This window comes from Hemibagrus wyckioides, linkage group LG11 (assembly GCF_019097595.1).
Source record: "Hemibagrus wyckioides isolate EC202008001 linkage group LG11, SWU_Hwy_1.0, whole genome shotgun sequence".
Lineage (NCBI taxonomy): Eukaryota > Metazoa > Chordata > Actinopteri > Siluriformes > Bagridae > Hemibagrus > Hemibagrus wyckioides.
The window spans coordinates 19,469,974-19,492,700 of record NC_080720.1 but is presented as its reverse complement, the minus strand read 5'-3'; the positions used below and the strand labels follow the sequence as shown (position 1 = coordinate 19,492,700).

At 37.2% G+C, this 22,727-nt stretch overlaps 1 protein-coding gene across 2 annotated transcripts in view; it reads right to left on the bottom strand.

The window, feature by feature from the left end:
• LOC131362195 (cadherin-22-like) overlaps positions 1–22,727 on the bottom strand; it is a 203,085-nt gene that overhangs the window by 93,275 nt on the left and 87,083 nt on the right. For both annotated transcript variants that reach the window (XM_058404039.1, XM_058404040.1), the window contains exon 3: positions 16,884–17,925. In XM_058404039.1, the coding sequence (XP_058260022.1) occupies positions 16,884–17,111 (228 nt within the window). In that variant the 5' untranslated portion in view covers positions 17,112–17,925. The remainder of the gene's footprint in view (positions 1–16,883; positions 17,926–22,727) is intronic.

The window sequence follows — 22,727 nt, the reverse complement described above, 5'->3', positions numbered from 1 at the left end:
CCCCTTCCTCTTCCAACATGACTGTGCACCAGTGCACAAAGCAAGGTCCATAAAGACATGGATGACAGAGTCTGGTGTGGATGAACTTGACTGACCTGCACAGAGTCCTGACCTCAACCCGATAGAACACCTTTAGGATGAATTAGAGCGGAGACTGAGAGCCAGGCCTTCTCGTCCAACATCAGTGTGTGACCTCACAAATGCGCTTCTGGAAGAATGGTCAAAAATTCCCATAAACACACTCCTAAACCTTGTGGACAGCCTTCCCAGAAGAGTTGAAGCTGTTATAGCTGCAAAGGGTGGACCGACGTCATATTGAACCCTATGGATTAGGAATGGGATGTCACTTAAGTTCATATGCGAGTCAAGGCAGGTGAGCGAATACTTTTGGCAATATAGTGTATATACTTGTATATGCATATCCGATATTGGATTTTCATAATTTATCATATTTTTAATTTCTACTACGTTCGTTTTTATTTTACTATTTTTCTCTAAATATTTTATCTATATCCCTATATTTTCATGTCTGAACACTTTAAATTTACTCTATTCATCTTTCTACAAAACAAAGGACAGTCATAAAAAAGTATTTCAATACGTCATACTGTGTATGATTTTGTATGTGATAAATAAAATTTGAATTTGAATTTTAGAGTAGTGATATGAGATTCACATGAGCCAGCATCAAGGATTTAAATGTAGGTCTGCTTGGGCAGATATAAATAATGTAATATAAAGTTGATGTTCAACAGCACAACATAAGAAACACAAACTCAATCTAAAGCCAGCAGCAGGATCATTATAGCTAGTGCTCTTTTGTGCTTGTAATAACTGAAAAACAAAGCTGTTGACCAGCCAAATTCTATAACAGCTTAGATGTAATATGTGTGTTGAGAAATACAGTGATAACTGGGAGAGGTCAAAATGGTTTTATCTGCAACATGGCTAGTTAGAATATTGCTAGTCTTATTCCTAAATCCTATTTACTAGCTCCTTTATACCACCATTTTCTAAAGTAGCTAACATTGAATAAATTGGCCAGCTATTAAGGACTGGAGCAATCTTATTATTAAACGGATTATTTGCCAATTTAGGTATTGCATTAAAGCTGCAGGACATTTGAATTTAGAAGTCCTTACTGAAAAGTGTTTTTGTGCGCTACTCTGTAGCATGAGATGTGCTGTGTCCTTTTCCACTGCACAGTGTGATCTAATGGCTGCAAGTGACTCTTCAAGGCTAGATCTCAAACTGCACTTTCTCACAAAATAATACTGTATATCTAAATAGTAATGACACCACTGGTATACTGACATACTAATTACTATTGAGTAGGATAGTGTACGATTTGGAACACAGCCTAAGTATTTGAGACTGACAAGATGTAATTATCTGCTGCTGTTTGTCATCTACTCAATATTACAGAAAGTGATACGAATAAAAAAAGCTGCACTGTGTACATCAGTGTGACTGTTACATTCACAGGATTTGGCTAGCAAACTAACATTATCTGGTTATCTCGCTCTGTTTGCTGGGTGTACTCCGCTCTTATCTATCGATCTTCTCTCCTGGTCAAGCGTTGCCAATCTGAAGTCTGATATAACGGTGTATTTGTGCTCATGCTGTGGGAAGGGAACATAGACAAGAGCTGACAGCGAATTAGGTTAAGATTAGCTAGCTAAAAGATGAGAAACATGTCCATCCATGGCTGGGGTGTAATTCGAATAAGGCATAGAATCTTTTAAAAGTGGTCTTACATTTCAGGAAATGTAAATGTTTGGGAAAACAGAGATATCTTATTTTTTATGTGACCCAGCTCCAACACAACACAAAGGGTCATTTAAATAAACTCCCACTGTTATTTTGGTCACACGTTTAAAATACTATGTGATATATGCATTCCTGTGTACAAATATGTATTTTGACTGCTGTACATTGTAAAGAACCCCTCTGCATGCACAATGTTGCTACTTGTGTGTTTTTATTTTGTGTATTTTATATTGTCTATATTCTGGTCTGATCTTTAAATGTTGTTATTGTGTGCTGTCTCTTTTAGGGAGCTAAACATCAACTAGATAGTACACAGTCTTCAGATCTGTGTGAAGCTGAATTTCTTTTTTCCTAGGACCGCAGCGTGATGACGTTTGACGTATCCGAGTTGGCATATGACGTATGTGTCTGAAAACACCTGCCAACCTGACTGTAAATTACTATTGCAGGCTTGTCAGGGTGACTCACAGCAACTCGGGAGCACTATGTGTGGAGTTTTTTTCTCCCCTGGCGCCATAATAATAATAATGCAAGCTCTAAATCAGAATGTAGTATTATTCTTACTGCTTTCCACATGTTTGAAAAATAAGTTTGCTCGGGCTGTAACGAGAATCTGTCGACACTAAAACCTCTCGAGTAAATCTGAAAAAAACATTTTTCAGCTACCTTTTCGAACACTGTTTGAAGATATGTTACGTTTTAACTGCAACATGAAAGGAATCTTGAGAGGAACTGTGCTACAGAACCCACACATCGCCCTTGGTAATGTATTTAACCAACAATCGGTTGATATACTGCAGGGGTCATCAATTAGATTTGATCTGGGGCCAAATTCCCTTGGAACAAATCCTGTTTGGTCCAGACTACTCCAAACACCACCCCCGTCCCAAAATAAACATCACAACACATTGACAGACATTCTCCCTTGTTCATCCTCCTAACTCTTAATTGCTGTCCATGTTACATCGCACACAATGTTAACAAGGCTAATTAAAATGCCTGAAAATATTGTAATTAAGGGCTGCATATAATTAACTAAATCGATAACATTTTATATAAAAAAACAGTCAGCTAAAAAAATCTCCAGTGATTTGTTGGACTATGCAGGATGACGGATGATAAAAGCATCACTTCAATTAGACTAATGCATTGTATAGAAATGGTGGCACGTATTACAATAGAGAAAACAAGTCCTGTAAGCTGGTTTCATGATGACTTGTGTTTTCTTGTGAGAAATATTTCAATGTGCTATCTTTAGTTGGTGAGAAACAATGGCCATGCTACCGAACCATGCTTTACCACCATGTATTCTTAGTTCTTAAAACTTTATCTGGTTTTCTCAGCATATTAAACATTTATGGTTATATTTATAAGAAGCACTACTGCACCTCATGCACCTTTGTCTAAAAAGATGGTACTTTTCTTGGCAATTTAATGGGTTGGAAATGAATGATGTCTCAAATGAAAGATTAGTCTAGGAGGTGACCATTTTTCTCACTTCAAAACACATCTTATGGCATGAAGCGTGTACATTATGCAGTGCTAGGCAGTAGACTAGGCGTAGGCGTAAGCAGTAGGCATTTCATATCCTACACAATGTAATGTACATGTTTAATAAACCAAGTCATCATGTCGCTATTGCGCTTTAGGTTCACATGAAAACCAATTCCAAAAAAGCACATGGCAAGCACATTAAGCATATTAATTTAGACTTAATTGGAATTTTCAGCTACATAGACAACTAGTGAATATTTATTTTGCCCTTACTTTGAGTTTGTCTGGTTGGAATTGAAGGAGATAAATAAACAAACAAACAAACAAATAAATAAAATTGTTCGTCGCAGTCATAAGGTGTTGATAGCAAGTGCCAACACTTTTGCATTCTACTGATATTACATTCATTTAAAACTGTGCTCCCAATGGGTGTGAGCAAAACGAATATCTATCATCAATAGCCCTATCATCTGAAAGAGATAACATTTGAATCCTAATGATGCTGTCCAAGAGAGCAACACTGGCCTTGCTCTCAGAGTGAGAGGAGTGGTATATTATCACGGTGACACTAGCTGATCATGGGTATCTGTATGCGTAAGGGGGTGGATAACGCTTTCCTTAGTGTGTGTTACACCTCCTCTTAGCGCAGCATGAGCAACAGTTCTAAAAGACATGGTGGGAGGATTCATGTGTCTCGGAAGAGGCACGTGTTATAGCCTTTTTCTCTCTCGGGTTGGTAGCTGTCGCGTGATAGGATAGAGCTGGCTGGTGGGTGGAAATTGGCCAAGGCTAAAAAAAACTGGGGGATTGGGGGATATTAGATTTGTGTTGTATATTATATACATACTGCAGCCTTTTGATATCCAGCTACAAAAATAAAAAATACAGAGCCGAGTGTAATTTGATAAAAGTGCCGCTACTGTAAAGTACTGTATGTCTTGAGTAACCTTAATGAGGAACTCATTTCAAACAAGTTAACTTTGAAAAATAAGTATTTGCTGTTTAACACACTTTACATGCACACTTAAGGACCATATGCAATATTCCCACAACCCCGACCCCCCAAAAACATACAAACACACACACTTTTGCATTCTACTGATATTACATTCATTTAAAACAGTATAACAATAGCCCTATCAACTGAAAAAGCCTGGTTTCTACTCCTGCAACCGCGTATCTGCGTGCATTTCAGGGCGAAAGTTGTTTTATCAGTTTCTGAGGTGAGCTGCTATGTATATATTTTTAACAGACTACACTGGTGCAGAGGTCACAGCCCTAGCCTGTAGAAGACAGAATGTACAGGATGCAACAAAGGAAAATTGTATTGTTTAAACTTGAATGTATATTGGAAAATGCACAGAGCATCCAGTCATGACATTTCCAGATACACAACCAGACATATTTCTTTCCTTTCTTTAACCTATCAGCATTTGCCTGAAGCTTGGTTTATGCACACCGCTGAAAATATACTTGACTTGCAATTAGCTTTTAGGAGGACTGCAAGTTAGGATGTCAGGATGTCAGACAACTCTAAATCAGCTCTCTTCGGTCTTCCCCCTGCCTCAGGCTGCCATTTGTGCAAGCATTTATCTATACTAACTGGAAGGACAAAAGTCTTGTCTGAGCGTGAGACTTTAAAAATGAAAGGTCATGCAGAGGGCTACCCTATTTTACTCTATTTTTACTGGCTGCTAGTGTACAAACCTCACAGTCTGCTTGTATATGTTAATATTCATCTCTGCCATAATTTATTCACTAGAATCACACATTATGACCCAGTTTGCTGAGTACATTTATTTTTATTGCGATTTTCTGCTTCTGACAGGTGCTAGCTAAGCACGACAGAATAATTAGCTGCATGGCTGCAAGAGTCCAGAATGAAGTGACATGTCTCTTTTTTTGGTCAGCACACTTCTCACTGAATTTTACTTTTGCAAAGATGGTTATAACACACACACACATATATATATATATATATATATATGCAAGTAACGTTCCATTTGTAAGTGGAGCTTGTAGAGAAGCCGATGTGAACACAATCGAAATGTCACCTATGTGTTGTGGATCTGTGTAGTGGAGTTATTTAACCATTTTCACCTGTACATTAGCATTCCATTTGACTTATCAGCCATTTTCAATCAGTATAAACAAATAAACTAATTATTTTATCACTGTAAGTCTGATATAAAATTAGTCAGGACTCTGTTGGCTTTTAGTGTGAGATGAGTTTACACTTGGGATAAACGTACACAGCATTTTAGAGCAGAAATAGGTTTGATATCACCATTTATTTTGTGTGGGGAAAAATAACTGACCATTTCTTTCTGAACTTTTCTTTGAATATATATTCTCTAGTAGGCTAGGTAAAACAGACATACATCTGAAAAACTGCAAATTCTTGAAGCTCTGAATGTCTACTTTCATATGTATCATTACCCACCACTGTTGAGTGTGGCATAACAAAGAGATTCAATGCTGACCATAGACACAACAAAAGAAGACGCAAATTCCATTTTTTGCCTTTCAGTAAAAAGAGTTAAAACAAGAGTATGAACAGTCCCTTTAGGACTTCACAGGGTTTTTTGTGATTATTGCAGCCAAAAATGTTTGATTTTGCAGTGGTATTTTTTTTATTTATTTGTGATACAACTTGTGGTGATTTTTGTGATTTATTTATTTATTTGTTTGTTTGTTTATTTATTTATTTAGCAAAAAACTACTTGAATTGGCGAAATTGCAGCAGGCACAGGATTTTTCTATTTAAAAAAAAAATATATATTTGTATTTTATTTGTGATGCAACTTGGAGAGATTTTTGTTCTTTTATTTTATTTATTTATTTACTTATTTTTTCAATTCACAACATGAATTGGCAAAACACTGTGACAATAAATTGCTGTAGAATTTCACATATTGTAAAGAGCCACATATAAAGAAAGGTTTCTTTGTAACGTCTATTAACACCAGTTTTTGGACTTAATAAATCCTGTGACAAGGATTGAACATGCAGAACTCATTTATACCATGTCGCCATATTTATAAATAGCCCTTGGGTATGTGAACAAGTGTGTGTACATAGTGTCTATCTGATGGACTGGTGTCCCATTCTCAGTCTATTCCCCTCAGTCTGTTCCTGCATCCTGCCCACTGATTCCTGGATTGACTCCAGACTTCCACTCTGATCAGTATAAAGCTCTAACTAAAGCTGGCTGTTTTTATTGAAAACTGAAAACTACCATAGAATTAGTCAATGAATTCATTATTAAATAGTGAACATTCCCTGTTTATTCTTGCTTCTTCTTATTTATTATCTTGCTTAATAAATAAACAGATGGGAGTGCATATATGCAAAAGATGAAAGTGAAATGAGAAAGTAATCTCTTACAAACAAAATACAATAAACACCAAATGGTTGGTTTGATTTATTAGAAGATACTGAACATGGAAGTAATGTAATTCATACGGTAAAACAAGAATATTAATATAGACACAATAAAACAGCAGATGTTTGGTTCGATTAACTAGTAAATACCGTTTATAGTGTGATTAGATGACAGATTTGTGAAATGATGAGTTTACATTCTGTTGTGAGTGAAATTCCCAGGAGATCAGTAGTTTCTGAAATACTCAAACCAGCCCATCTGGTACCAACAGCCATGCCACGGTTAAAATTACAAAGATCATATTTTTCCTTTATTCTGATGTTTGAACTGTATGTAAATCTGCATAATTGTATGTATTGTGCTGCTACCACATTGGTTGTTTAGATAACTGTATGATTGTGCATGTGTACAGGTGGTCCTAATAAAGTGGACGGTGAGTCTATACACATGATTTGAATAACTGAAATTCCTGAAAGCTAGTTTACAAAATGAAACAAACATGTATAAACCCTTCAAATGTGTCTCGAAATGTCTCTTTTTTGCTCTGAGGTTACTCAGATGCAGGCAACACAACCCCTTATATCATCTATAAACTGAATGAGATGTCTTGGCTTTCACAGCAACTGACCTTTGCGATTCTCTCCACTTGTCCCTCTGACTCACGCTTTGCCCCGTTTCCTTCCGGTCAAGCCATCACATATCTCAGGAATAATACTGCATTATAATGTATTTTTTTCTACAAATTTCTTTTAAATTTAAGTCATTGCGCAATGTTTAGCATTCCCAAAAAAATACATAAATCCATCCCTTCTTTCTTGTGCAGCCAACATTGTGACATTTCGTTATCAGATCCAAATGAACCACTCCATTCTTGTTAGAATTCTAATCAACAAGTGTTTGAACAGTGATGCTATAAATGTGTCCAAATCTTCCCTAGAAGTGTTAGATGAAATTAAGAAAACATTCTTCTCATCACAGCTGCACACTTATTATCACTGTCACACAATTCGATGCTCTCCCCTCTCTTCAGATTTCCACTTCTGAAGTTTAACAGTAAGCTTTTCTTGTCCCACTGTAGCATGTGTCAGAGTGCAGCAAATCTCTTACCACAGCAACAGCTGAAAACTGTCAGCATTGAGATTATGCTGAGACAATGAGGAGCTTTAAGTGCCTGACTGTGTAATACAGACACTAAAGGCAAGACTGTATCAACTAGGGAGATAACGATCTGATGATTTGAACTGATGCATCGATTTGAGCAGTCCTTTTCAGACTCAGTGTCACAAGGTTTTTTTCTGATTATTGCCCAAAATTTTGCAGTGGCATTTTTTTAATTTGTGGTGCCAGTTGTGGAGATTTTTGTGCTTATTTTATTTTATTTTATTTTTTCCAAAATAAAAAAAAAAAAAAAAAACTACTTGAATTTGCAGATAAAATTGCAGGCACAAGATTCCTCTTTCAACTCCTGTGTTATGTTCACTTTTTTAGATTCTTTGGTAGTGTTTGGGTCAGATTGACCCAAGACATTATTGGGTTTTGAAACACTACAGAAAAAAATAGTGCCTCAGAAAGTTTCCTCCGGGTACTCCAGCTTCCTTCCCCAGTCCAAAACGGGCTGATTGACATCTATAATCTATATGTCCATAGTGTTTGTGATTGTGCCCTGTAATAGGCTGGTACCCTGTCCAGGATGTACCCTGCCTTGTGCCACAAGTCTCCTGAGGTAAGCTTCAGGCTCCCAGGGACCCAGTAGGATAAGCTGTGTAGAGAATGGATGGATGTTGTGGAAGTCTGAGGTTAACCCACAAAGTCACAGTTTCTCAACCCTTATCTGGGTGCACTCCTTATCCTGTTGTTGTTCTATCAGCTGCTCCTTGTTCAGGGTAACTGCAGCGGATTACCCGGTACACATGTATGATTTGGCCCAGGTTTTATGCCGGATGCCTTTCCTGAAACAACTCTCCCATTATTTTGAGCTTGGGAGCAGCACTGAGAGTTAACCCTCAGTGGCTGGGTTGGTTCCCTGCCCAGAAATGGAACTGGGGCTGCAGTGGTGAGTGCATGGGGTCCCCTTGCTGGACTACCAGGGGACACTACTTGCCCTGTAATATTTTTTATTATATTTTCCCTTTTTAAATACGCCCACTTTAACTCAGGTATGACTGTTAATAAGCTCATTTGTCTAATCAAGTGTCTTGGGAGTAGTGCAGGACAAGTATTACACAAACACTATGTTGTGGTTGTATTTTAGGGTCTGTCTGTTTGGCTAAGGGAAGCTAAGTAAGATGATTTTTCTGTTGCACCCCCACACAGTAATATATTTCAGTTTGGTCATGACAATTACAGTTAAAGAAAAGAAATTAGTTCACATAACATAATCATGTTTTACGGTGCAAGAATGGACACATTTTTAGTTCTATAGCACTGCACTATGGACAGTTTTACTGTAGAGACTTATACAGTACAGCATGGTTGCTCAGATCAGTTAGTAGACATCATTCTGGCTCCTATCCTTCTGGACAGTAGCACAATGTACATCAGTGATTATAGTCATTCTAATGCTATCATCTCCTGCAGATCTGTCTTATATGAACAGAAAATAGGGTCATAAATATATGAATGGTGCGTAAGGGGGATAAAAACAAAACTAATTCCAACGAATTTGAGTAGCATGTTTAGTGAAGTATCTGTGTTATGTTTTAGGTGCCAGACTCAGTAGCCCAATCATAATGACAGAACGTTCATTACTAGAACTTCAAGATAAATCCACTTAAGCATCATCTCATCTCATATTAAACGTTTCTTTAAATTACTGCCTCTTTCTAATACCATCCGCCTGCTATAACACACTCTTCTGCCTCCTCTCTCCTCTGCCTTCTCACTAACACTTCTCACTGCACACCTGGAGTAATGGATGTGCTACAGGAAAGAAGCATGGAATTTATTCCATTTTTATTTTACTCTATTTTAAAAGTTGCGTTCGTGTAGCCGATGTCTGATCGTATGTGAACTATGAACTGCATCTTTTTCCTGCAAGAATGTACAAACCTAAGGCATGATGAGATCCTGGTGGCAGTTTGCAACAAGATACAGGTTTAATGATTGACCTCATACTGCTTTTTTTTTCCTGGGGAAAAGATTGCAGTAGACTGGCTACAAATGTGTAAGCACCATCTCTGCAAACAACAATAAAGAATATCATTTTGGTAACGTAGTCTCCCAACCTTCTTATCTGCGGGAGAATAAAAAAGATTTCCAGCTGGTGAAAATAAGCAGTTGTTATATGTAAGATACAAAAGATCAGAAAGTACAGTATTTTTTTCTCACAGCGGTTACTAGGACAGGCTAAGGGGAGTCTTCAGTGTGCATTCTTGCTTTATTTCAGGAGCGGCAATCAAGAATACTGAACACCTGTGGACCATTTTGGGAAACAGTGAGCTATGGGTAGTCTAAGTTGAATAGCGAAACACAGGTGTATGATTACATTGGCACAAAGTGTTATTTGATTAGACATGGCTTGATTAGGGTTGCAAGAGTGCAATTTGTTTTGAACAGACAAAATGACAAACATGGCATCAAATTACTTCCAAAAAAATAAGAAAAAAATAAACAACCTATTTGCAACCACGGTCAAAAATCAAAAGCCAGTTACTGCAAATTTTTACTATACTATGTGTTAGTGGGGGTGTTATCTCCATTTATATGTCAAAAATGGTGTATAGTACCCTGCATACTCCTGAGGCCCCACAGTGCACTGCAATGCATTACTGACCAAAAGACAGAGTACCTATATACTTTATAGTCTGTAGGAAGTAGGAAGCCATTTTGGACACAAGGGCAGTCTTATTTTGCACATTCAAAGAGAAAACCCACACTGTGAAACACCTGTGTTGTACAAGCTGATATCATATCTTAAGGATAGAGTATAAATAGGTATCCTGTTTTGCCGCACACGCAGCAGTTGTAGCCAGCGTGATGCCTCGGGTTGTGAGACTGTGAAAATGACTGGCGTGAAATGGGCTGTATATTACCTCAAAAAACTTTCAAAAAGTTCATTTCAGTGAGGATTATACTCAATGTATGTTGCACATTCACAGAAGATACGTAAAAACCAGCATAGTGAAAGAATTATTTCGTTAAATGGCCTATCACAGTACGAGCTTGCAGTTTTTCATGTGCGTTTTCACTGGTAGTAGTTTAAAATAGGAATTCTGTTCATTAAAAATAATCTGCAAATATACTAAAAAATAAACACAAGCTGCATAACAAAAAAATATTTAGTAAAATCAACATTCACAAAAAACTCCATTTGTTTAATCTTTCATTCTCGCTCTCTCTCTTTCTCTCTCTCCTGAAAAATGTTTCTTCTCTTCTCAATCAGCATGGCTAATTCGGATATAAATGGAGATAAAGTTAGAAAAGACATGCTAATTTCAACTCGACACTCTTGACTCAACGCAGACTGTTTATTACAGGATTGTCAGGTCTGTGTTATATTTTAAAGTTGTTATTTTTTCTCCCTTGATTCAATTATAATCGTTTCTCTTTTTCACAGCAAAACAATCATATATACTGTAGCTTTAACTACCTAAGTAACTGAGGGTGAAACTGTAACTTACAATATATTAAAATTACATTAAGTCTGGAAAGAGTCAAAATGTATTATAATTGATGTGTCTAATATACAATATCTTGGGATTGGGGCCAGAGCCACTGAGTTAACCAGCATGGTGTAACATCTGGATGCCCCCGCCCTGTGCAGGGCTCGAACCCAGACCTCCGTGGTGGTGTGTGCGCCAGCACACCATGGAGACAGACCCATACACAGGATTCTACGAAGCACTGCTTTATTGATGTAGACAGACATGGGGAAGACTAACCTAATCACAAAGACACTACACTAATTAAACAGAAACAAACAAAAAAACCTAGACCCAAAACCTGGCTATGACTCTAACTAAAACATAACACACAGAACATTCAACAATGACCAGGACACAAGGATCCCTATTTATAGGGCTACACATTAAGGTTAACTGGGAACAGGTGACACAACAGGGTATGAGAACAATGGGAAAGGCGTGGCACAAAATACAAACAAAGAAGCAGGCTTCCGAGATTCACCTGTCAGCGCCCTCTCCGGGCCTGGCAGGGAACTGTCCAGCTGTTCCTGACACATGGACCCCATTGTCTATTGTCCTTCCCTCACCAAAACCTACAATAATGCAGTATTAATTCCAAATCAGTTACTGTGACTTGTGACATTATAAATGTAAGATTAGAACACTAGGTAGTGGCATGTGCCACCAAGTCTTAACATCTTGGGTTTTTTCATTTATTAAATACATGCAGATGAATATAATAATATATAATTATTGTAATTATTATAGAAGGATTTCCTTCAGAATGTAGGGTATCGTTTTGGTAAGGGACAGTAAGGATAAAAGCACTGTCTGGGAAAAAAAGCGGCTCCATGACCCCATAGTGATTTTTATTTCTACTCAGCTCATTCTGCATGCTCTGGAAACAAGACACAAATCTGAGATTAGCTAAAATTCAATTTGATGGCAACATGAGCTTCATGCTAATATTCCAGTCAATGACTTTTTTTAACCTTCTCACACTTAAATAGATGAAGGTTTTGCTAACATTCACCTTTTGCAATCTATCTAGTGTGTGAAGTTGTAATGCTGCAGGCACCAACTATGAGTTCACTTGTTTTAACTGTGTTTTTGCCAATACACACACTTACATACACTTCTAGTTAAAGGGTACTACAGTGTGTAAGTGTCCTTGCATAGGCAAAGACATTTTGCTGAGCAGCAATCAGACCAATGAACAGTTACAAAATGATGCCTCATATATTGTAATATGATACAGAATGTAATACAAAAGAAGCAGAAAAAGTATGTGTGTAAACACTGTTCTTGGTGCAAAACAGTCATTGTGAAGATGATATAATGAAAAAGTGAGAGGATGATCTAGCGCAATCCTTGATATCAACAGTTGCTTATTTACATGTTATGGAACATGTAGGACATTGATGGTTTTGTGCCATAACTACTGTGTAGGTGGTCCATCAACAGTGACAATGGGGGTTTCTACTCTGTCTCTGTTTTCATGGGCAGAGTTTGTTGTGGACAGGGCTTGGTGCTTCAAGGATTCCAGATAGATCAGCTCTGTGGAAAATGTTCCTTAGTCTAAATATGCATGAGTAGATGAACCTGTAGTATTTTCCCAAATAGAAGGGTGGCAAACGGGCAATGTCCACAATATGTGGAGTCCCTGAAGATGCTGAAAGCTTTCTAAAGGTAGCAGCTATAGTGTAGATTTCTTCTAGGTCCAGTAAGATTCTGGACTGCCTTCACCACTCTTTGCAGTTCTCTCAAGTCAGCAGCAGTGCAGCTAGTTAACAATATATTATGCTTTCCACAATGAGAGAATGGTAGAAATTGAGCTGCTGTGGTATATTCAGCTTCCTCAGAAAAAAAGAGGTATATTGGCCCTTCATCATGATATGGGCTGTGTTTAGAGACCAGCAGATGTTCTCAGTCACACAGATTCCCAGAAAATAGATTCCAGCTACTTTCTCCAACTCTACATTGTTTATAGAGAGGGCAGGGTGTTCCTGTGCAATTTCCTGAAGTCTTTTTTTTTTTTTTTTTTTGCATTCATGGCCAGTTGAATTTTCTCCATAACACCTGGCCAGGTCTCACTGTTGGCTGAGATTAGGCAGAGGATGGTAGTGTCATCTTTTTATATAGAGTTCGTGTTGTGAATAGGTACACAGTCATGGGTGAATAGTGAATACAGCAGTGTGTTACTAAATGCAGTAGCAGCTCTGTTTGGTTGGACAGGATGTGCATATGTTTACTGTGCATGCTTTGCTCTCAAGCTAAATATCGGCTAAATGGCAAAAAATGTCTAGTATTGTCCCTTTCATTCCTATCTATGATTGCGACGACAATAACACTAATAGTTGTAATACTAACATTTGATTTATATACACTTATTTGATTTACAGATATTTTGATATATATATTTGATTGCATAACATTTTATATTATTTAATTTGATTTATTCAAGTTGAATGGATGGACAAACAAACAAACAGACAAATAAATAAATAGGTCATATTGTTACTTTATCAAATGATATACACAGCAATTTCTGGCTACAAAAAAAATAAATAAAAAATGTAAAAAAAAAAAAAAGGCTGCTTAAGTAATGTAAGTTTAGTTCATGGAAGAGCAGGGAAATTCATTATCCAAATGTATGTTGCAAAACTGGCAGTTTATAGCACAGACAGAGGCCATTTAGGAAGAGAGGGGAAAAAAAACATGTTTCATTAGCAGAATAATAGCCCTATATTCTTGGCATCCGTGCTGAGTTAGAGAAGATCGAGACACAGGGAAAGGCGGAGGTGAGGAAAAAAGCTTCGTTTTAAATGGTTACTGGTGATAAAAAGCATGCTGGTCGTATTTAATCCTATATTGCCCTAATTAAAGTATTTGATACCTTCGGCGATAAATGGGTCTAGCAACACCAGCAGCCACTATTAATTGCTTTGGCTTGTTCTATGGCTTCATGGTGTGCAATAATTCTGGGTAATTTTATTAATAAAATCATCTCTCTCCAGACATCCAACCCCCACCTCTTCCCCCATGCCTGATTTCCCATTTAGACATCAGCTCCTATCTTGTCCAGTGCACACATACTCCAGAATAATGAATCATTCTGAAATGGATGTGCTTTTCTTTGCTCTGGCGCACAGACACACACACACAGACACACGCGCACACACACACACACACGCACTGGATCCCAATGGATTACACTAAAGGTAAATGGAAAGCTAAAACATAGTTCTAAGCATATCTAATTTCTTTTAAAAAATGTACTGACCAGTAGTGAGAATACTTGAATAATAGTACTTTGTACTCATTACAAATCACTTTTTTGCTTATCTCACCAATGACTGTATGCTATACATCAAACAGGTTCAGTTTAGTATCCAGTCCAATAAACTTCACCAATAGAGAAAACAAAATCTATTATCAGCCTTGACCTTGCTTAACAAAAACTGCACAAAGTAGTTATAGCTACAGTATCTGCCTGTCTGTGCGTCTGAGAATGAACAAGCCACTGGATTGCATTTTTGAACATGAGTAGGAGCATCCTGGCCTCATCTCACTAAAATGTTTCAATATGCTGGACTAAACAAAGACTTCCTCAAAAGCATTTAAACCTCCTATTATCGTTGTGGTAAGTTTGACCCCATTCAGTGTTTAATGTCTCTAAATATATGTTTGACAACTATTTTATTTTTGTTTTCTATTTAATGACTGTTCCTAATTTAACAACCAGGTAAACAATAAATGATCATGATAATATGCTCTCAGTGTACACATTTTGTAACATTCAGTGTTCCTTGGGGTCAATTTGACCCCAGGTTGTTTTACCTGTATAAAACACATAAAAAAAATACATTCATCTGCTTTGGTTGTTTGGATAATATTGAGGTCACTATAACAATCAATTTTAGAATCTTCAAGAACATCCCTCTGCTTTAGAGCTCTAACCTAAGATAAACTTACCTGTAGTATTGCAAGAACCACTGAGTTTACACAACATGGGGAAGGGGAAATAATTTCTCAGCGACCCAGAGGAAAAGACATGTCACTATCTTTAATAACAGAAATTGTCCTACTTCCCAAATGTTATAAATAGCAAAAATCTGTACTTAGAAATAAAATAAAATAAAATCAGTAAAAACAAAAAAGATCTTTTTGTCCAATTTGAGGTCAACCAGTGAGATTTTATGGTGATTTGTAATTTTTTCTATAGTCACACAATAGAAATTCTGGGTGTTTAGGAGAATGGGGGTGGTGGGGTGGGTTGGGGTTATGTTTTATTTAAAAAGCTATTTAGGTAGTCAACAAAAAAACATAAATTACCTGACAAAAAAGCCTGGGTAAAAATTATATTCTGGAGGTTTAAATTGCAGTCAAATTGACACCAAGGGCTAAACATGTTTGTAAATTTGAGGATAACAGGAGGGTTAATAGGTATTTGAAACAGAACTTGACATGAACAGCATCAGTGGGGATCCCCCATCATACTTCAGCAGCTAACTAGTAACCACTTGTCTAGGCAAATGTAAAATTCTATAAATATTAGAGACTTAAATAGATAAGACAGACAAAACTACATAGTAGTAATTTAAAAAATTAATAAACATTACTTTTCAAAAGAAAACATTTATCTAATTCCATCAATTAAAAACATTTTAATACTCGAATACCTTTAATTACAGTAGCAACCTTTTTACTTTAACTTGAGTACACACATTTCTGGCTGAATATATCCATTTTCAAGTATAATTTCCCAGTACTTTTTCCAACCTTGGTAATAACTTGAACTCTGTAGCCATTCAAGGAGACAGACAGACATAGCCGCAGGTCTTGTCACTCACTTTTAGTAACTGCTTTATCCTGGTCAGGGTCATGGTGGAGCCTGAGCCAACACTGATCTTAGCAACACTGAGCATGAGGTAGAGGCACTATGCATACACGCATTTATAAATACAAGCAATTTATCTAAGTTCACCTACAGCCCTGTTTTTTGAGGACATCCTCACAGACACAGGGAGAATATGCACATTAGCTCCACACAAAAAATAATCCAAGCCTATAAACAAATCCTGGAACTATGAGGAACTACAACAGTACCCGCTTCAGCTACGATGCTACCTAAAGGGATTCTGATTTTATTTAAACCATTATTTTAGACAAACAAAAGAGCTAGTCAATACTCAGAAACATAAGACGGGTAAACAGACATAAACTAAACAACAAGAAATAAGTAAACATGTAAATAAACACAAGGCTATGGGTCAAAATCAAACCATCTCTGTTATGTAATGTGAAATATTTACATTTAGTAGTTATGTCTATAGATTTGCACCAGAATATGAAATCAATTCGTAATAATTTGTTTACCGAAGCAAATAGTCATTTCTCCCAATTAGTTTTTGCATTTTGTATCACAAGAGATGGAAAACTCAAAAGATGAAAGCAAAAATTCAATCAATCTGTTTTGAAAACACACTTTTCATCACGATGCAGCAACAGATATTCAGACAGACTTAAAGAAATATGAATATGGAGCAACTGAAATTAAATACATCCCTATAATAATAATAATTTAAAAAATCCATATATAATGAACATACCTTTCCAACATAAAGTGGTTCTGTTCCTGTGTACTCTTCCACCACAAAGAACTGGTTCCACACCCATCCTCTCTTCACTCTTTCATGGGTCACTGGGTGCTTTTCAAGAGATTTGTCTTCTGTGAGAATGCTAGTCCTCTCATCATAACAGGATCCCAATCCCCAGCAGTGCAGCACTCCAAGAGTCACAACCAGAGCATTTGTCCTTTGTCTCCACTGTGCAGCCATTTTAGTCAATGTAGTCTTCTACATGTGGCAAAGATCATGAACACAATCAAGAACAACTTCTCTTTCCAGTGTTGCTGAGTGTGGAAAAAATAATCCGGGTAAATGAGCTCTAATAAGATGGATTTTGGTTCGATAAATCCAATAACCAGTTCTCCTTTTTTTTTTTTTTTTAAATCTTGCGGATGCTGGGAAGAGACTGAGGCATCATTTGGAATGTGGAAAAGCAAAGTTAGGACACAGTTGTTCAGTAGTGCTGAAGTGTCAAGAAGAAGAGTTCATTCCACTGTGCTGGGTGCAAGGCCACAAAGTTCTGGGTCTGCTACCAACACAAAGCAGGGTTTGGACAGGGAGATATGAGAGAGCAAAGACATGCTTGAAATCAAGATAGCCAAGTAGAAAAAGTTTTTGTTTTTTTCAAGGTCAGTAATCCCAATAAAGCTCCACCAAGTCACAGAAACAGAACTAATAGTAATGCTGGTTTAGTTTTTAATGATTTTTGAAAAGTGTGTCAAAACAGGCCATTTCTGTTGTTCCATACCATATGTACCAGATAGAGCTCTTTCTTCAACCAGACAAACAATTAGTAAAAAAAAATAAAAATGCCACAGTCCTGAAGGCAGCTATTCATTTGAGTAAATTCTTATACAGACCAGGAGATGCTGAAATTCTGGTCGCAGGAAACACATAATGTACTGAATACAGAGTAGGATTTGTTTGGTGTTGTGCCATAGCTTTCTTCAATAAAGTATTAGCTGCATCCACAGTGGACCTCCTATAGTCTCCAAGAGAACATGATGAGAATTGAGAAGGCCACCTGAAATAAAACACACACAGAAATAATAATTAGTTAATAATAATCTTGGTCACGTTGGCCAATAAACTTATTACAATTTAGTTATTTATCTCAAAGTATCCTTTTTAGTAACTGCTTTGAATTATTCCATATTATTGTGACAGTAACATGATAGGTATATAGGAGAGAAGAATGTTAAATATGATAGTTTAAAGGGTTAAAAGTGTGACTGATGCATCTGTACCCCTTCAACACAGTGCCATGTTACAACCATGTCACTGCCATCGCTGGGCTAAGAATGATTGACCATCCAAATAATATCTCTTGTCATATGATGCTCCTTTACACTGATGGACTGAATATGTGCTGAAACTGATGGGCTACACTCTTAAAAAAAAGGTCAAATTTAGAATCATTAAAGGAAAAATCCACCTTGGATTTATAGTAATATAGTAATATTTAGAATTTACATTGTCAAGACAAAATAAATATGATACTTAAGATACATAAAATACCAATTATCAAAGAAAAAAAAGAAAGACAAAAACAAAAAAAAACAAAAACAAAACAAAAGAAATATATATAAAGAATCCTCCAATGAGCAGCAGAACAGGTTTGTGGGTAGAAATGCTTTGTTTATGAACCATTTTACAGGAGAATACAGTGATTTAAGCTAAATGGAAATCTACAGTACTCAAATAACCACTCTTTACAGCCTCTTTTAGTGAGCAGAAAGGCATTACAGAAATCACAACATACACAACAAGGCTTGAGGTGGACGACCTATAACAGCAGAAAATTACATCAGGTTCTGCTTGTGTCAGCCAAAAACAGGAATCTGAGGCTAGAGGAGACATACATTTCCCAAATCTTCTTTTTGTTTCTTTGTTTTTTTCCAAACATTTACTGTCCAGTTTTAATAAACCTGTTCCCGCTGTAGCCTTGGATACCTGTTCTTTACTGACAAGTACTACATGGCATTTTTGCAGTTTCTCACGTTCCATGTGTGTTCTGCATTCTGTGTTGCTTTCCTGCTCATTACATTTGTAAAAGGAGATATTAGAATTACTGCTGGCTCCCTGTCAGCTCAAACCAGTCTGGCCATTCTCCTCTGACCTCTTTCATGAACAAACCATTTTCACCTGATGAACTATGGTGCACTGGATGTTGTTGCTATTATTTTTTTCCCTCACACTATTCTGTGTAAACTATATAGAATGTTGTGCATGAAAATCTGAAGATCAGCAGTTTCTGAAATACTCAAACAGGTAACTCAAGTCAAGTCACTAAGGTCTTATTTTTTCCACTTTCTGATATCTGATGTGAAGATTAATTGTAGCTCTTTCATGACGGCATGATTTCATGCGTTACATTGACAACAAATATAAGGCCGATTTCATACCTGCAGGAATGTGTAGGTGAACAGATGTTCCTAATAAAATGGCAGGTGGGTGTGTACACTTTTGAAGCATAATAAATTCTGAATTTAAATTTTGTTTGTAAGCTTTCATGCATGTTTTTTTTAACCTGATCCTGCTTGACCTTCATTCATACAGTATGTCATGCTGACCCCTGCTTGACCTGCCTACAAATGTCATTCTGACTCTTTTCACTTCTATTGTTATGCATCATCAAAAAGGTACCCTTTATTTATTTATTCCATGAAAGTTTAAACAAGATTTTTAAATGCTTTTGAAACTGTTCCTCCACACCTTGTTGCCATGTTAATTAGTCAATTTGCAGTTTTTATTCTAAAGCAAAAGGCTGCACACAGAAAAAAAATCTTCTCCCCTCCCCACAAATAATCAACCTACAGACTTTTTTTTTCATGAAAGAATGTCTAGACTCAGCAAGAATCCCAATAAGCTCAAGAGCCTGATGCGTGAGTTAGTCAGGTGTGGCGAAGGTGAGAACTGTGAGGAGGGAAGACAAAGGGAGGGTTATACATCACAGACCTGGTCTGGAAGCCTCTGCCTGCCTAGCTGTGACCTACAGCATTGGATTTACACTAGGGGGTATCTGATTAATTGCATGAGGGAACACTAATTGGATAAATGCATTCATCAATTAATTCCATCCATCAAAGCAGTTAGCCTAATGCTTCAAACAAACATTGGGCCAGGAGCTGTAGATAAGCTAGAGCCCTGCTGCATGCACAAACATACAACACTGCCTAATGATTAATAGTCTTTTGAAGCTTTCTGAATGTGAAAAACAATGTTTTGAGTGGCTGAGGTATCACAACCTCAAGGCTAAATTATCATGGCATTAGCAGTAGCAAATGCTCACAGTAGCTGATATGTGGGTATCATATGGAAGGCAGCAATGAAGAAAGAATAAAACCTTAAAAGCAAAGTAAATCAAGCATAAAAATTCCAGCCAAGTCGATATATCAGATAATCAAGGTTACATAAATTTCAGGCATGTTTAATATGCATTATTAAAATAAATGATTGGCAATATGAGACATTTATATGATCTGCTCATTCACTAGAACATAAGGTTAGAGAAGCATGACTCCTCCACACAGGCAGAGTTTCATCCAGCAACCCGTACATTTTCAGTACCACTCTTGCAGTATCTTGCAAATTCAAAGGGGAAAATCACATGCAAATAGGGGACATGGCGGCTTAGTGGTTAGTACCTATATCTTGGGGTTGGGGGTTTGATTCCTCCCTTTGCTCTGTGTGTGCAAAGTTTTCAGATTCCCCCAAAGCTTCCTCTGGGTACTATGGTTTTCTCTCACTGTTCAGAGACGTGCATTGCAGGCTGATTGTCATCACTTAATTGTTCACTGTGTGTGTGTGTGTGTCTCCGTGATTGTGCCCAGTGATGTGTTAGCAGTCTCTTCAGGGTCTCCCCCCACCCTGTGCCACACAACCCTGTATAGGATAAGCAGCACAGAAAGTCACTCGGTAAATGCAAATTGTTACTTGTTACTTTAAATGGTTTCTCCCAATCAGGGTTGCAGTAGATTCAGAGCTAGGAACACTGGGATTAAGACAGGGGATACACCATGGTAAGGCATCACACACGCTTCCATTCGCATGCTCATTCACCCATGTTTAGAATCACCAATTGCAAATTCGAATCCTGGCTAAAAGTCCAAAAGAGCATAATTGGCACTGGGTAGGATGGTGTTACTCTTTCCACTGCCAGTCAGAGAGACACCAGCTGATCATGGGCATCTGTGAGCTAGCTTGATTTAGCTTGAGCAGCAGTTTGTGTGTCACATGGCTTCATGTATCACAGAAGACGCACGTGTTAGCCTTCACCCTCCCCAGGCGGTATCTGTTGTGTAATAGTTGGTGGGAATCAATAATTACAAAATTGGAAAGGAAAAAAGTTCTGATAGCAAATTTTAATATCAAATTCTGAGACTCCAGGAAGCTTAAATGTGAATGAAAACCTTTTCAAATACTCTGTTTAGGCATCAGTGGGATCAGAAACATCCCGTGATTATCTAATATGAAATCAAATTTAGAAACTTCCCAATTTTTTAGCCATAGTAAAAGCCTTCTCATCAGTAGGAATTATTTCTTCAACTGGCAAAAACCAGCTTCCCTCTTAATATGTACATTCTCTCCAGACACACAAGTGTCTTTCAGCCTTAATAAATCTTTGTGGGTGCAAAACCCAGTCCATTAGCAAAACATGCAAATAAACTACAGGCTACTTGCTCATTTGAAAGACTCAACCCTCTGTAAACAATGTTCGTCAGTCAGCTCACACACTTTGCACAGACACAGACATATTTACACAGACAAAACTTTAGTAATTCAGGACCTCAGTGTTCTGAGTGAAACAGCAGTTGATCAGCTCCTTTCTGACAATTTCTCTTGAGTTTCTTGATAATCGTTGGTCATGTTTAAACTTACAGAAGTAAACACTTCTGATTTTCACCAGTGCTGCCTTGTTAGTCCCCTGGAGTACACATCTGAATGTCTTTCTTTTGCTCTTGTCTATTTTTATTTTCCACTGGCCTTCATGAGTATGATCATGGTTTGTTGCTCTAACTGCAGGCTATGTTTGATGCAAAGGAGGTATGACATGTGGCATTTACAAGAAGACTCACAAATGCGGAATGTTTTTTCCCTCAAAAAAAAACAACAAAAAAAACCCAGAAATGGCAAGAACAGGAAGGTTGTAATTAATAGTTTTCTAGTTTTCTTCATAACAGGTTCATTTTTTTTCTAATGACATCTCATCCTACTTCAACACACTTGCAAATCTATTTATAAAATCAGTTAAACAAAAGTCAACCAAAATCACCAACAAACTTCACTTTACAATTATTTGATCAAAAGTTTTCCATGTTTGCAATTAAGCTTGATTTCTGTCCCCTACAGAGCTCACTTTAATGTTAGCACATGTTGTTTGTTCCATCTTTGCCTGAAAAGAAAACAGCTCAGGGAAAAGAAATTCATTTCAGTGGATCTGCAGTTCCCCTGTGTATGTTTTAAAGCACACTTCCTTAGTGGACCTCGCCATGTGTTTATGATTAATTAGAAACCATTTTCATCAAATAGTTTTATGGTGAAATTTATCTGTGAAGTCCTTCGTGAAGCTGTACCATTCGCTCCCACTTGCTCTAAGAACTCTTTTGCATCTTACAGAGAATCACAGTATGTTTTTTCCCTTTCAAACTCTCTGTATTTCTGCCTTCCTCTCTTCTCTTAAAACGGAACACAATTTGTGTCTAATTAAGGCTGAGAATGTGGTGTGTTAATGAACTGGCACTGGGAAAAAGAGCAGTTGTTGCTGGTGCAGTTGGACACACTCAGGAGTCAGAGGCTTGAGTTAATTATTACGATGTCAATTAG